General features: G+C 53.2%; 1 protein-coding gene across 4 annotated transcripts in view; it reads left to right on the top strand.

Moving 5' to 3' along the window:
- Med27 (mediator complex subunit 27) overlaps nt 1-15,054 on the top strand; it is a 173,251-nt gene extending 158,197 nt beyond the window's left edge. For all 4 annotated transcript variants that reach the window (XM_040745110.1, XM_040745112.1, XM_040745113.1 and 1 more), the window contains 2 exons: nt 12,824-12,901; nt 14,618-15,054. In XM_040745110.1, coding sequence (XP_040601044.1) covers nt 12,824-12,901; nt 14,618-14,752 — 213 coding nt within the window. In that variant the 3' untranslated portion in view covers nt 14,753-15,054. The remainder of the gene's footprint in view (nt 1-12,823; nt 12,902-14,617) is intronic.
- The last annotated feature ends 488 nt before the right edge of the window (nt 15,055-15,542 follow it).

The following is a 15,542-nucleotide window of genomic DNA, read 5'->3' as shown; positions in this document are numbered from 1 at the left end:
ATTCAGCTCCAGGAGGGTAAAGCTCCTGGCCTGGCCCCATGGTGTGTGGGAACTCACTGCATACCCCTAACGCACTCAGGCCAGCCCCCACAGGCAGCAGCCCTGCCTCCTGTGCTCTGCACTGGTCCAGCAGCTATCATTTCCTTAGTTCCCTTGACAGGGACAGCAGTGGTCTCTCCAGTCACTGTGCTAGGTCCAGCATGCAGGGGAATAACACTGGGACCAGGGGAGGGGCGGCCTGCAGACTGGAGTGGTCAGGGGGAGTTCTCTTAAACAAAGAGCCCGGTAGGCAAGTATCCCAGGGATGGAAACAGAATTTGGATACTGTTCTCTGGTAAGAAATGGCTCAGGAACCACTCAGAGCTGGGACACTTGGCCCATGAGTTCTTTCCAGGAGTAAGTTGTGCCCAAGGTGTACCAGGGTGCATAGGCCTCCTTTTTTCTTCTTCTTCTTAATGTGGAATTTGTATAATATAAAATTAGCCATTTTAAAGTGAACAGTTCCTTGGAGTTTGGTGCCTTCGCATGTTCGGCAGCCTTCTCTGTTTAGTTCACCAACATGTCACCTCTGCAAGGGAGCCCCCTGCCCAGGATGCAGTCAGCAAAGAGCATGGTGGGCCCTCTCCTCACCCTGATTGATCACAGCCCACCCTAAGCAGAGCCTTAAGGCTGAACAGCACCTGTGAGGGAGTCTCTCGCACTGGGGCATTCAGGTCTCATGACCTTGTCACACCTGAATAAATGTGCTGCCCTACAACGAGGAGGCTACCGTGGGCAAGCCAGCAGAGCCTAAACCAGAGCCAAGGCTGCTACAGTCGGTGTCCAGCAGGAAGACAGAGTTAGAAAGCAGAGGGACGAATGCTGGAGCTCGACTCTTCCTTCCTTTTATTCTGTACCCAATAGATGGAATGGCACCGCCCACACCCAGGGTGGACCCTTCATTTCTAGTTCAGCCTTTCTGGAAGAACCCTCAGCATACACGTTGGTATGTTTCCATGGTAACTGTAAATGCAGTTGACAGATGAACTATCATGGGTACCAGGGCTTTAGAAGATGTCAACAGTGGTCTAAGGGAGCAGTTGGCATTTGAGGTAGAGTTAGGTGAGCTGACCAAATGTGTGCCCCAATATGGTGACTTGCGTGAGATCACTAATTAGTATAGTTTGATGTAAACTGTCCCCCCATAGGGTTGTGTTTGAACTGTCTCACTCCCCAGCTGGTAGCACTATTTACGGAAGTTGTGAGACTTGGGAGGTCAGGAGGAAGTAGGCTGCTGGGAGACAGGCCCTGAGGTTTGTGCTTCCATTCTGTTCTAGGGACATGGGAAGGGGTGTGGAGGCCCAGCTGTATACGCCTGCAGCCAGGCCGCCTCTGCTGCCATGCCTTGCCCTCTGTGTGGAACTGTACCCTCAAACTGAGCCCAAAAGCACCTCTTCTCCATTTGTTGGGTACTTGGTCACAGGGTCTGCCTGGGCTGCCTTTCCAGTCTTATATAAAGCTCAGAATATTTCAAGAACAAGAACATTATTTAATGGAGAACATCATTGTTCTGGTCCTGCTAGCATTCCTTCACCCCAGTGTCCCCAATGTCCCAAACCAGGTCCGGAGCCAAATGGAAGGAACTGTGGTTACCATGTTCAGTACCTAGGACCCGTGCAGACTTTGCACTCTTGCTAAGTTGCCAAGCTGAGAGTGTTCGCATGGCTGTTGCGGGCAGCACAGACACCATGTCAGCTATAAACACTGGTATTTTCTGTGCTGTTCTTGACAATTTTCCCTCCATGTTGACTATGAAAAGAAGAAAGAAAACTACTCATTATTGCGGCCTTGTTTTGCCAGAAGAGTCAGCCTCATTAAAACCAGTGTTTGTCTTTCCTTTAACCTGGCTCATCCCTTCATGCCCTCTGTGGCACAGCAATGAATTTCTTCTCCATGCCCCACAATGGCCCTCAGGACTTCTCAAGCCCTGGAGCCTGGCCGCCTGCAGCCCAGGGCCTGGTCTTTAGTAGTGAACCCTCCCTTCGAGTGGGGCCTCCCTGCCCTGCTTTCCTAAAAAGTACTCTGTGCCATGTGAGTTTAATGCATACAGGAAACTTACCAGGGACTCAAGCAGGGTATGAAATGGGAATTTTCTGAAGCACAGACTTAGGCTGTGCTACCTACCATGTTTTTACCTACCCCTCCCTGGAAACAACATGCCAGTCTTTGTCTGAGCCCACAGACACACCGGGCAGCTGGGGAGATTTGTGGGTCCTTGCCAGTCTCCTCTGTACTTTGCGTGGTGTGTTTGAAGAGGTGAGAATGGACTGATCCCAAGTGGTGGTAGTTTACCCCAGTAGAGCAGTACTTCCTCCACACGCCCAGACCCTGTGGGTTTCTTTGTTCTCTCTCCCTTGCTCTGTTGTAGCTCGGTGATTAACCTCCAGTGCTGACCTGCCCTGGGTTAAAGACTACCACTGTGCAGGTGTCCGTGTTCTTGTTAGAAGTAAAGACAGGTAATGGTGAGGTCTCTCTCCTCCCAGGGACAAGTAAGAGCCTGCCAGAGGAGCCTGCCTGTACTGTCAGATGAAGGGATATTTGAGGAAATAATGTACTACAAAATCCAGCTTAATCCTCTCAGTAAAGTGCCAACTAATCATGTCCCATGGAACGAATGGGTGTGGCGTGGTGTAGCATCAAGGAGCCTGTGCTCCATGCTTGCAGAAGAGGCTGATGGCATGAAGAAGGTGCATCTGATACTCTACCCCATTTCCATTCTCTTCCTGCAGTCGGCCGCATCGAAGGCAGAGCTGAGGCCACTCTGTGCAAGACCAGTTCTGTCTGGCACAGTCCTCAGGGTATGGCTAGTGTTGAGAGTCCACACCAGAGAACAGGGTTGATTAGCAGCCTTCTAAACTCTGCTTTTTAGGATCCAGTCTGTCTCACTTCTGTTTTCCTGTCCCCCACTTTAATGTGGGGTATGTTTATTGATACTGCTAGTAGTGAATGCTAGCTGACAGCATAGAGATGACTCTTCTCTACCTCTCCAACCTGCTTATGCCTGCCCAGTAGACCAGCCAGCATGCATTCAATGACAGGTTAGTAAGAAAAACCCAGCTCAGTGCAATAGTGTCCCATGCTTCAGGAGGACAGCATACTGTGGCAAGGAGGTTCTGTGCCCTGAGTAAGGGGATGTCTCCAGCAGAAGCACCCACTTCCCAAAGAGCTGGACCTCAGAGTAGACTGCATTAGTAGAGCCTCTTCTGAGCTGAGACTCCCTGGCCACTGCAAGCAGTTTGCAGCCCCACCCCCACTCCCTTACCCCCACTGCTCTGATGGCACCAAGGTCTCCCTTTCCTGGCACCATTGTATTGGTTCGGGCGCTGTTTATAGTTCAGGTGCTGTTAGGAATGCAGGAAGGCCCTGCATTCTTTCCCTCTGGATAGAAGGGGACTGACTGCCTTGTTGAGCCAAAGCAAGCTTACCCACATCTTGTCTGCTTCAGGAGCAAGGGCAGGCCACTGTTATATTGTCCAGAGGCCGGTGCCCAAGTCCCTTTGTCAGAGCCACAGCCCCTGTGGTCCTGCAGCACACCGGTCATGAGGAGTAAACTGTGTCTCTTTGTCTGTGGACACTGACTGCCAGCAAGCCTTTTTCTATCTCACTCATTAGACTCTGTACCCAAGTGCAAGGCAGCGGCTGCTTGGGGGACAGCTTGCTGTGAGGCTGTGGCTGCCAACAGGTGCCTGTCATTTACTGCACTACCCCAGAGGCGCCTTGCACTTCCTCCTAGGGCGAAGCAGCTTTTTATAGCCAGCAAGTTTCCAGCAGTGTGGATTCAGAGAATGAGACTTAGAAATAAGGGGACCCTCTGAAAGGCCAGAATCACAGAGCCAGCAAGGCTTCAAGCAAGCTCGTATTTTCCTGGCATTTAAACTCTGCAGGGGCACTCACTGTTTTGATCTTTAACCCCCTCATTTCAAAACAGTGTGCATTTTCCTCCAGCAACTTGGGAGGAGTAAGAGCCAGTTTGCAGCCACTGACTGCATTAAGTGTCCAGACAGGAGGCGGGGGGACAGGAAAAGAGTCCCTGAGGGGCCAGCCCCTGCTCTTTGGGGGTCTTCCCCTGGAGATAGGGAGCAAAACACAGTTGTGTGGCCACAGAAGACTCTTAACCATTGCCATTGTTCCACGGGCAGCAGAAAGGTACGTGACCCTCAAGTCCCTCACCACAGCAGACAGGTGGGTTGCACAGCGGGGTGCTGTCACCCTCATCCCCTTGTTTGTTCATGCAGTCATTTTTTGATGTGAAAGACAGGGCCTTTCTTGGGGACATTCTATCCAGAAATGCCACTGGGCATCCGTCAGGCACTTTCCTGGAGGATGGGCTGACTCTGACAGGAATCTGTGTCCACTGAGTGTCTTGCGTGACTTGGCACCTTCCCATAGTGCCCCTCATACCCAGTCCATGCTAGCTCCAAGTTCTTGGAAGGTAACCATGCCAACACAGGAGAAACTTCCAGAGGATGAGCGCCCTCCTACCTCCAGTGAGGCTGGGCTAAATGTGACCTGAGCATCTCACTTTACCCCAGAGACTCACTAAGTAGTCTGAGCCTACCTGCCAATCTCCTCTACATTTCTTCAGGAAAAAAAAAAAAAAGAAATTAACCAAGACCCCCTTGGTCAGGACACATACTGAGGAAATAGAGGTTGAAGTAAGATTCTCGGGCCACACCCTACCCAGCCCTTGTGCCAGGGAGGCTGCCACTTAGAGGAACTCAGTGTGGCATTATTTTCCTTCTGTGTCAATATGTCCTGTTGCTGCCTCACAAGGGTGTCCCAAATGGACAGAGCTGAGGGGACAGTTTTCACAAGTACCAGGACAGATGAAGAGCTAGGTGTGTGCCTAGGAGTAGGCTGCTGAGTTAGCGAAAGGAGAGGCAGGTGGTCCCATGGTCATCTTAAAGGGTGCCATGCCCTCAGCCACCAACTGGTCTAGACCGAATGGGCCAACTAAGCCCAGGCCTGGAAGCCAAGGCAAAGAGGAAGAAGAGTTAGGCTGCCCTGGCTGCCAGCGCCCCTCCCACCTTCTCCACCCACAAGTTAAGTGTCTGTTCTGAGAACAGACTCCCTCTTGTAGACCCAGGTCCCTTTCCTTCAGGCTCCCCGCCGGGCACAGTGCAGTCACAGCTCAAATGTTCACACTCACACAGCTATGTACAACAAAGAGACCCAAGAAAGCCTGGCCAGCCCCCTGGCCTCTTTGACATACTGAGTTGCTTGACCATACCCCAGGAGTGGCTTGTGATTTTCCACCATTAGAGGGATCACAGGGCAGCCATGCCTCATCTTGATAGCACCCTTCTGCCTGAAGGGAAGGGACAGGCCATCAGAGCTGACAGCCGCTTCTGGGAAGACTGATTCCTCTCACTCCTAGCTACCCCCATCCCACAGCTCAAGCTGCTAGCACTGCTGGTCCATATACTCCAAGCTTGGCTGCTTCCTGTCATGCTCCCTATGGTGACTATTCAGCAAGAGCCATCTGCAGGTGGTCAGATCCTGGCCACGCCTTCCCAGGTAACTCATCTGTATTCGAGAAAGTATGCGAGGTGAACTGATGTCATAGGCAAGACGTGTAAGGTAACCTCTGTGTCCATGTGGTCCCTGCTACTCTGCCTCTGAAGTGCTGTTACAGTGACCCCTTCCTCCCAAGGAAGGCCACCTCTATCCCCTCTGCTCCCTATTGGCCAGTTTCCCTTGCACAGGGCTCCTGGCTTTTCCTCACAGCAGACCCTGTAGTTTAGAGTATGGACTGCAACCACAGGCCAAGAATTTGTTCTCTGTAAGTTCAGCTCCTTCTCTGCGAAAAGGCAAAACAGATCACACCTCCCTCGTGAGGTACGTGTTGTAAAGATCATCAGTGTTGAGGTGCTTGACAGTAAAGTTTCTAGCAAGTATGTGGTCTGTGCTGCTGCTGCTGCTGCTGCTGCTATCCTGGGGGCTAAGGACCACGGAACCTGAAATCTGCAGCTGTCTGTGTACATGGTCCCCTTTTAAGGGAGATATTTTTGTAAACTAAGCTGAAGATCCAGCCATGATGGCAAGCCCAACCACTCCCACTAAAGCCTCCTCCATCTTTCTGTTTCTCTGGCCCTGTTATTTCTTCCTCTGGCCAAAGAGCAAGCAGCTTCAATGTGAAAATATGCAAGAGTTACAGCTCCCGGCTATACCCATTGAGCAGCTTGGTAGGACCTGGGATAGGGCCTACTGTCCTAAGAGAACCGGACACCAGTGATACCACGCCTATGTGACCTGAAGTAGACGCACTGGTCCTGACTTCACAATGGCCATTGTCTCGTTGCTACAAATCTGATAGAGAAATAGGTATGACTGTATGTCAACTGCAGAAATAACTAAGTAAAAGCTTAATAATTCAGGTGCCTCTAGGTCAAGACTTTGCTGGCAGCCAGCAACAATCTGGCATTTTACCGTCTGGAAAGTGTTAAACTTCTTTCATCTAATGAAGAGCCTCAATTCCTTAATCCTGAAAAAATGTCAAGGACCCATCCTGTGCCCTGAGCCCTGCTATGTGAAAGAGCATAGTGGTCAGGACCCTGGAGAGTTCCCTGTCTCCAAGAGGGGTGAGGTGTCCCTGCTCTCCCTGGCTTCTCAGGTCTCCTCCCATCCCACAGGCCTCCTCCCTACTCCTCCAGCTGCCTGAGGTCTTCTCACTTAATCTCTTTTAGTCCAGGTCCCAGTGGTGCTATGTCAATGGTGCCCAGTGCAGAGACACGCTGCTCTCCACTGTCCAAAGCTGGCCCAGGGACAAGAATGCAGCCCAGGTGGCCTCATTCCCAGAGAGTGCGGCCTGGAGACAGGGACATATTGTCTCAGGCATGGATAGTGCCAGGCTTAAGTGCCCACACACAAGGGAGCTTACCACTAAGTGCCAGGCACTAGTCAGGACAGGTAGCCGCCATTGCTGTGTGTCAATACTGGAAGGGCTTGGTGAACGGAGCATTCAGACAGGGTCAGGCAGCTGTGGTGGTGAGACAGGCTGCTACAGCGTCCCCTGGGGGCTAAAAAGAGGCGAGGTTGGGATCAGGGCCCTGTATTCCATGCCAGGGTGCTTACACAGCCAGCCATGGAGGCCATCAACAGCCAGTCTGTGCCTGGGTCCGGGGAACTGAGGGCTTCTTCCAGACATTAGTGGTATCATGTCTGAAACTCTAAAGGGGCAGTGTAGCCCTCCCCACCCAGATGCTCATTTTTGGAGTCGCCAGTCTGTGCCTGCCAGACACTGTAAAGCACATTGCAGCCGCAGGGTCGCACTTCCCAATTGCAGGGCTTGATCCCAAAGGTGTGCAAGGGATCTGCCTCCACCTCTCCCTTCTGACCCAGCAAGCCTGCTCATCTTGTCCCAGACCAGCTTGACCTGGCCCTAGTGACAGTGATAAGCTCTGCAGAGCCCATGCAGATGGCTCCTTCGTCACACAAAGCAGAGTATCGATCTCGCCTGAGTAATCCCTGTCCCTGTGGGCCTCCCTGCTTCCTCTTCAGGCCCCAGGCCTGCTGAGCCCAGGCACACAAATCCTGTCTCCGATTAGAGACTAGGGCTGCATAATAAGTGGTAAATCCCCTGCTTCCCTCCCACCCCACCCACCGTGTTTTAGAAGCTTCTGTCTGCAGCACTCCCGTGGCCCCCAACATCACTTTCAGGACTTCAGAGCATTCCACTTTTGAAATAATGGTGAGTCCTCTTTTCCTAGAATGGAGACTTCTAAGGCTGCCTTTAGTATTCATCCGAGAGCTGGCACAGGTTGCTAGCACAGGCTTCTATCTCTTTAAGCCCTTAACAAATCAAGCTCCCATATATCTGGCTCCAGAGCCCACAAATCACTGGCTCCTGAGCATCGTTTGGGGCTCCTCTTCACAGGGTGGGATTGCTATTAGAATTGTTGGGGGAGCCTGGGCTCCCCCATGCACAGTGTTAAACACCTGCCCTCCGACGGTCGGCTTCACTTCTCCAGACTGGGGAATGCATGAGCACATGGGCAGCCCACGGTCAGCACGCTGCCAACTCAACGGTGGATCCTAGAGCGAGGGCCAGGTTAGCAGAGCCAGGGCCGTGTGCAGATGGCATCACACCAAAGAGCCAGGTGGGCACCTGGGAGAGGCCTAGAGCTCTTCTAACCACCTGGCATCTGCTGTCTTTAAAAAATCCTCTTTTCTTAATCCTTCCTCGGCATCACTGTTGCCTTTGTTTTTTCCCTGGTCACTGTGACACCTGGGCTGGGGGGAAAGTGTATGTCCCTTCATACTCATCTGGACAGTTCAACAGTTGGCCTCTGCAGTACCCCTACCAGGACCCTTTGAGTCACTGGAACTGCAAGCTACTCACCCCGCCCCTCCCTGGTAGCTCTGGCAGGAGGTGAGTTCACTTGTCCCTCTGACCAGGACAATGGGAATGGGGAGCCTCACTTAGCAGCAAAATAGGCAGAGGCTCCAGCAAGGAAAGGAGGAGCCTCCAGGATATGGAGCCTATCTCAGCCTCTCCCTAGGCGTGATAGCCACTTTCCCTCAGGAGAGGAGAGGGCCTGGGATTTGGCACCCCTCAGAATACTTGTCCACCCAGAAGTCCTGCAGTGGGAGCCTACTGGGTATAGGTCAGAGCCTGAGTCTCAGTCTGGACAAGCCCTGCCCTGCTATGTACACAGTAGCCACAGAACCCCCAGCTCCCGGTAACTTGGTTCCCTGACTTGCAAAGGCACTTGGAACAGTTCCTCTACTGCCATTGTTGTGGGGGTTGAGTGAGGTCAGATGCTCTCCTTCTTCTGGCCCATGGAGTCCATGCCCAAGGTCATCCCATTCCTGGGAAAGGCAGGACCCAAGTATAGAGCAGTGAGCCTGCAACCCGGAAGGGCGCATGCGCTGTTCTAGCTTTCTTTGTGGCTAACACAGCTCCAGCCTGGAAGGGGGGCTCAGGGCACTCTGTACCACAGTATGGCAGAGGACTAGGGAGACTGCTTTGACTGGCAGTCCCTCTCCAGAGTGTTGACTGGCAGCTGCTTCAAGGTCTCGTGAAAGAGTCCCTCCTCCCTCCCTCCACTCAGCTCTCCTCCATCTGGGTGCACGAATACTTTCACAGCCTTGAGCTGAGGCAGAGAAAACTTCAGTCAATCCAGCCTGCTACCTTGACTCTCCAGATGGGGACCCACCATGAGCCAGACCAGGCCTCTGGGGTTCCCTGCAGCGAGGGGAAGAAAGGCCTCTGGACCTTGAGCCTGACATGAGTCCTCTCCTCTCCCCTCCCCTCCAGTGCCCTATCCTCCATAGTGGTACCCGCCTAGTCCCTGTCTGCGGTAGTGTTACTTCCCATCCTCTCCTCCCTCCCTCCTTTCCCTGTGTTCCAGCCACTTTGATCTTTTTATAAGCTTTGTTTCAGCCCAGCACTCAGCCTGCAGGCAGTGCATCCTCCTTGGCCTCTCTCTCAGGAGCGTTAGTGCTCTTCCCTGGCATCCTGGGCCTGGGGGGGGCGCTTTTTATCTCCTCGAGGAGCATCATTAGCTTACAGCACAATGGGTCCAACCCTGGGCCCTCACAAAATTAGCTAATAGCAATCTTTTGTTGCTCTGGCGTGTTTTTCCACATCTTCAATGCTGAATAGAACACAACTTTGTTATTGGAAGTGAAAAACAAAATTCACTGAAAGTGGAAGAAGGTTTTGAGGGTTTGGAAGAGCACGTGGGTGGGGTGTGCCAGTGTCCCATGGTCGTTTTTGCCCGGTGCTGGGAGTTCAGCCATGGGAATCAGAAAACTGGGCTAGGGCTGGGGAAGAAGTGGGGAAACCAGAAGTCAGCTGGTTTTGTTTCCTTCTATTAAAATGCTGCTGGAATCGGTGGGATATTGAGAACCTAAATGATCACATCGGTGCCAGAGCAAAAACTGCCACCACTTGGCAGTTAAAGAGAAGACTTTCAATGGGACCCTTTGAAAAGAAGGCCAGATGGCAGGCCAGGAACGGGCAGACTAATTAGGTGCCCTGCCTGTGAATCCGATGCCAAGTCAGAGAGTACCTGGTTTCCCCATACTAGAGAAGATATTTCTCACTAACTCACCCATCCTCTTGGCCAGCCTGGACACCTCAGCTGCACCTCACTTGCAAGAGCAGCTCTCTGACCCTCACCTGGACCTCGTGTCTGTCAGGCCAGGAAACAGGAGCTCAAGGAAAGCTTAGGGAGCCACGGGGATATGCAGGGCTGCATTCAAGGGATGGAGCCAGGCAGGTCCCGTGAGTGAAGCAGGTTGTATGAGACCATGGGGCACTCAGGCCAGCTACAGGGCATGCCCATCCAGAGATACCTTCTCTGCTCCCTGTGAGGATGCCCCACAGCTTCTGAGGCTCCCAGAATTTCAACTGGTAGTCATTTGTACTAACAGAAGAAAGACACACAAAGCTGCAGACCCAAGCAAAACAGCCCTGCCTGGGACATTGCTTCTGGATCACCAGTCTGAGGTGGCCTCAGGTCAGGCCAGCTCCAGCAGCTGACCAGATGGGCCTGACTCCTCCTGAGGGCCTCCTAGGGTCGGTGCTGTGGACAGCACCCACCTCAGAGAAGTAGTCATCCCTGGGACTGGGGGACAGCGGGGCTTCAGTGGGCATTTTAAGAAAAGAGACAGCCCGTTTGTCTCCCCAGCAGTCACCACAGTCATGTCACAGCTATTACTACTGCTTGGGGAAAAAGCACTGCTCATTTTAGAAAGCTGTCTGTCAGGATGCTTAAAATAAAAGCAGGCCTGGCACCAGGGGGAAGTACGTTTATCTTGAAAGTCACCCGGGGAAAGAATTCCTCAGGCTTGTGCAACACAGGCACCAGGGACGTCTCTGTGGGAGAGCAATGCTGTGTCCCCAGGAGCGGGCATTTCCAAGTTCCTCTCTTTAATTAAAATATGCATTGGGCACCTGCTGTATGTATGTATGCCTTGTGGTTCTAGGCCTGGGGACACCACGTGAACCAAGAGCTGCGGGGAGAGACTAGGGCAGGGAGCACATTGAGCGAAAGGGGGGGCGGAGAACAGAGGCAGGGAGGACGCTGAGTACTGAACGAGAGTGGGGAGGGGGGCTGGCTGGAGAAAAAGAACTTAGTCAGCCTGTCCTCGCCCTGCCATGTGAAACATGATGCCATGACCTCCTCTACCAGGTGTAAATCCATCTGGGCTTAAACTGGCTCCTGGAAGCTGGGGAGCCTGGGCCAGCTTGCCTGGCTGCAGAGTGGCCCTCACACCCGTGATCCAGCTTCAGGGCATTCCTCACTGTCCCCGGCCTAGACCTGTCCTCCCTGTTGCCTCAGACAGTTTGCTTCACTGTTGCTTTCGGCCTGCCAGCCGCTGGAGTGTCAGTGTCCCACTGAGGCTGGAATCGACAAGTCCACGCGTGTCGGTTCTTGTTCTCAAAGTTAATAATTTTATCTGGCATCTTCTCCTTTGTGTTTTACCTATATTTGTAATGACAAGAGGTTCCAATGCCAGGGAGATGGCTCAGCAGGTAAAGGTGCCTGCTGCCAAGCCTGACAGCCTGAGTTTCATCTCCAGGACCCACGTGGTAGGAGAAAACTGACTCGGGAGGTTGTCCTGTGACCCCCACTCTGTGGCACATGCTTTATACACACATGCACGCCACACACATACACCACACAAAGTAAACAAGAAAATGTATTTAACTTTTTTAAGCGTCTCTAATGAAGATAGTCAAACCATTCATTTGAGTACAACTCTCAGATTATCCAGCTCCTAATTTGGGGATGGTTCAGACGTGCAGGGGTCTTTGACCAGCCCCTTTGTTTCAAGGATGAGCTAATGATGCTCAAGGTGAGTATCTGGATCAAGGCGGAGAGACAGTGCCTGTGTCACTGGCCTCCTAGGGCCCGCAGGCCTTCTGGCCCCAGGCCTTGCTACCACCTTTTCTAAGGACTCATGAGACGGGGTGTGCCCACAAGGGTGCTGCACAGACTCTCCAGGGAGTCAGACAGAGGCAGGTGCACAGCGCTGGCAGGGCTGCCCCTGGGGGAGGAGCATGGAAACAGGGTGAGAGCATGGCACCCTTGCTGTCTATCACTTTCGGACAGAGTGTCACACCCTGATCCCCTCCCCCTCTGACCTTGAGCTCCATCCTCTCCCATAGTCCTTCCTGTCCAGATTTTCAGTTGCCAGAATATTCCACACTCTGTTTGTCTCCAGACCCGTGTCCTCTTGCCTGCAGTGCCTCCCCCGCCCCAACTCCACTAACGTTCCTGTTTGAGGGTTTGTTTTGCATGTGAGGAGGAGGGGTGCAGGTGGATGTGAGGAGGAGGGGTGCAGGTAGATGTGAGGAGGAGGGTGCAGGTGGATGTGAGGAGGAGGGGTGCAGGTGGATGTGAGGAGGAGGGGTGCAGGTGGATGTGAGGAGGAGGGGTGCAGGTGGATGTGAGGAGGAGGGTGCAGGTGGATGTGAGGAGGAGGGTGCAGGTGGATGTGAGGAGGAGGGTGCAGGTGGATGTGAGGAGGAGGGTGCAGGTGGATGTGAGGAGGAGGGTGCAGGTGGATGTGAGGAGGAGGGGTGCAGGTAGATGTGAGGAGGAGGGTGCAGGTGGATGTGAGGAGGAGGGGTGCAGGTGGATGTGAGGAGGAGGGGTGCAGGTGGATGTGAGGAGGAGGGGTGCAGGTGGATGTGAGGAGGAGGGTGCAGGTGGATGTGAGGAGGAGGGTGCAGGTGGATGTGAGGAGGAGGGGTGCAGGAGACCCAAAGCAAGGCTGCTGCTTATGAAGCTAGCAACTTTGGCTAATGGTCGCTGTCCTTCATCCCCAGGTGACAGACCACGCCACCACTGCCCTGCTCCACTATCAGCTACCCCAGATGCCAGACGTTGTGGTCAGATCCTTCATGGTAAGTGGCTTCGAGGGTCAGGCCTTCCAGCTGAGGAAAGATCTGATGAGCCAGCCCAAAGTAATCCCTGAGACTTCTGTCAGAGCCGAACAAGCAGTGCCCACAGAAGTGGCTTTCTGGAAGTTTCCAGAACTGATGAGTAGTGATTCTATCCCACTCCTTATCCCCCAAGCTCTGTGGATGGCTCTAAGCATGTAGCAGTGACTGGGACAATCCTGCAGTCCCCAAGCCATGTCCTCCTGCCATTCTCTGAGCTAGAGATCAAGGTGAGGTTGAGTACTGGGCAGCATGGCACACTGGGTCTTTTTGTTTTTATGTTTTGGGTTGTTTGTTTGTTTGTTTGTTTGTTTGTTTGTTTGTTTGTTTTTTCAAGACAGAGTTTCTCTGTATTGTTTTGGAGGCTGTCCTGGAACTCGCTCAGTAGACCAGGCTGGTCTCAAACTCACAGAGATCCGCCTGCCTCTGCCTCCCAAGTGCTGGGATTAAAGGCATGCACCACCACCGCCCATCGGCACACTGTGTCTTATGTCACCAAGAACACAGATGAACACAAGCGTTTACATGTGTACATCAGGGCATCTCCCGTGGGACTGGTCACATCGCCAGCTGCAGCCTCCACAGACCCTCTTAGGACAGCTTCCCTGGGAGTCAGTAGCCACTTCCCAGGGAACTCCTTTTGCCCTCACGCCACTCTGGCTGCAGGGCTGCCTGCCTGCTGGTCTGAGCAGTAGTGACACAAGGGGTGTTGCTTGGCGGCTCGCTGTCACATGAGCTTCTTAGAGAGAAATGATGCTCGCTCCTCAGCAGACATAAGCCCGGCTTGAGAGTGACATAGAGCTGGAGGGATGGCGCTGGCTGTTCAGATGCAAGGCCCCTTGAGTCCTTCCCCATGCTGAGGAGTGAGCAAGTGACAGTCTTCAGTGGGCTACAGGCTGACTGTCTACCTGACATGCTGTGACACAAGTTTCCCTTTGCTCTTGACGGAAGTGGGGAGTCACCGATTGCCTCCTGTTTTTATTTCCAAAACCCTGGAAGAGCCAAAGCTACCCTTGGGAGCTGCCTGTATCAACCCCTTCAGAGAGCAGTGTCCTCCTGCTGACACCTTCAGGAGTGACTTATGTGACTTGCCTGGTTCTCGGGACTGCTTGCCTGTGGCAGTGGGTCTGCTTGCTGGGCCTTGGTGCCCGTGAGTCTCCTTGAGGTGGAGAATTGAGTTACCAGAGCCTCATCCTTATGCATGACGCCTGAGAGCCCTCAGCTCTCAACCTCAAGGGTGGGTGACTGTCACTTATTGTGTTACTTGGTGACACTGAGACTGCCCTAGCTGTGTTAGGCCCCACCTTGACAGAGAGGGACAACCTCTGAGATGAGACTGGCCCAGAGCACATTACCCTCTTACAGAGACTCCCAGCACTGCCTCAGCTGTGCCTGAGCCTGCTGTCCAGATGACAGGGAACTCAGCAGTGTCACCAGATAGCCTCGGGGAACCGTGCAGCTCTGAAAGGGGGATTTCTGTGTTAAGATCTTGGGAGCAACGGGGACATTAAGACTGAGTCACGGGGAGACAGGCAGCTTGGGCTAGACAGCTTTTCTATGGGACTATAGGTATCTTCCAGGGTCAGAGCTCACTGAAGCCCGTCGGGCCACTAGGCCTTCAAGAAGGGCAGTTGAGGAAGTTCCCTAGCTCCTTCCTCTCCTTCCTGTCTTCTTTTTCAGACCTGGTTGAGAAGCTACATAAAGCTGTTCCAGGCCCCGTGCCAGCGCTGTGGGAAGTTTCTGCAAGATGGCCTTCCCCCAACATGGAGGGACTTCCGAACCCTGGAAGCCTTCCATGACACCTGCCGGCAGTGACCCCAGCCCAGCTACTGCCCAGCCTGCAGCACCAGCACCTTCCCAGACCAGCCCAGTCCATTCACCACACAGGTGTCTGTCAGACATTCTCCCCAGGCCCCTCTGCTGGCAGAACTGTCACTCATTGGCAAGGCATCATGGGAGGATGGCCTGCTCCTTCCCTGCTGGCGCCTCTATGAGTTGATCCCCTGGGTCTGTTGTTTCCATGAGCTGTTACTGGAATGAGCGCTTTATTCTTGAGTTGGGGTTTGCTTGGTTGGTTTTTGTAATTTATTTTTGTAAACAGTAAACCTTTTATACTAGCCAAGGCTCTGTCTCTTGCTTCTTACATGATGTCTGACTTCCGTCAAGTTTAGCCAGGGAAGTTTGCACTGAGGCGGATCCTTGGGCTGGACATGCAGTTTCTTGGTTGCTTCCCCAGCAAGCACAAGCCCTCCTTCAGCCTCTAACAGCAAGGAGGTGGAGACAGGATGATCAGGAGTTTAAGGTCATTTCTGCTACACTGGGAGTTAGAGGCCAGCCTGGGTCTGTCTCAAGGCGGGGGGGGGGGACACGACAGTTCTTTGTAAGGTTGCCTCCACTGCCTCTTCCTTCCAGGCAGGGACACGGTGCTGGCAAATGGAGGCTCCTTCTGAGGACAGAATTGCAGATGGCTCTATTGAGTCGGCACCACAAGTACCTAGAGAGGCCTCCAGAGGCGGCCTTCCCCGTGACAGCTAAAACACTGCTACTGCAGTCAAGGTCATCAGGCTGCTTAGCCCTCTGCATCCGGCATTCCTTGTTAGCCACC

The sequence above is a fragment of the Mesocricetus auratus genome, unplaced genomic scaffold (genome assembly GCF_017639785.1).
Source record: "Mesocricetus auratus isolate SY011 unplaced genomic scaffold, BCM_Maur_2.0 Super-Scaffold_100004, whole genome shotgun sequence".
NCBI lineage: Eukaryota > Metazoa > Chordata > Mammalia > Rodentia > Cricetidae > Mesocricetus > Mesocricetus auratus.
The sequence above is the reverse complement of the archived record's forward strand: the minus strand, read 5'-3'. Positions and strand labels throughout refer to the sequence as shown.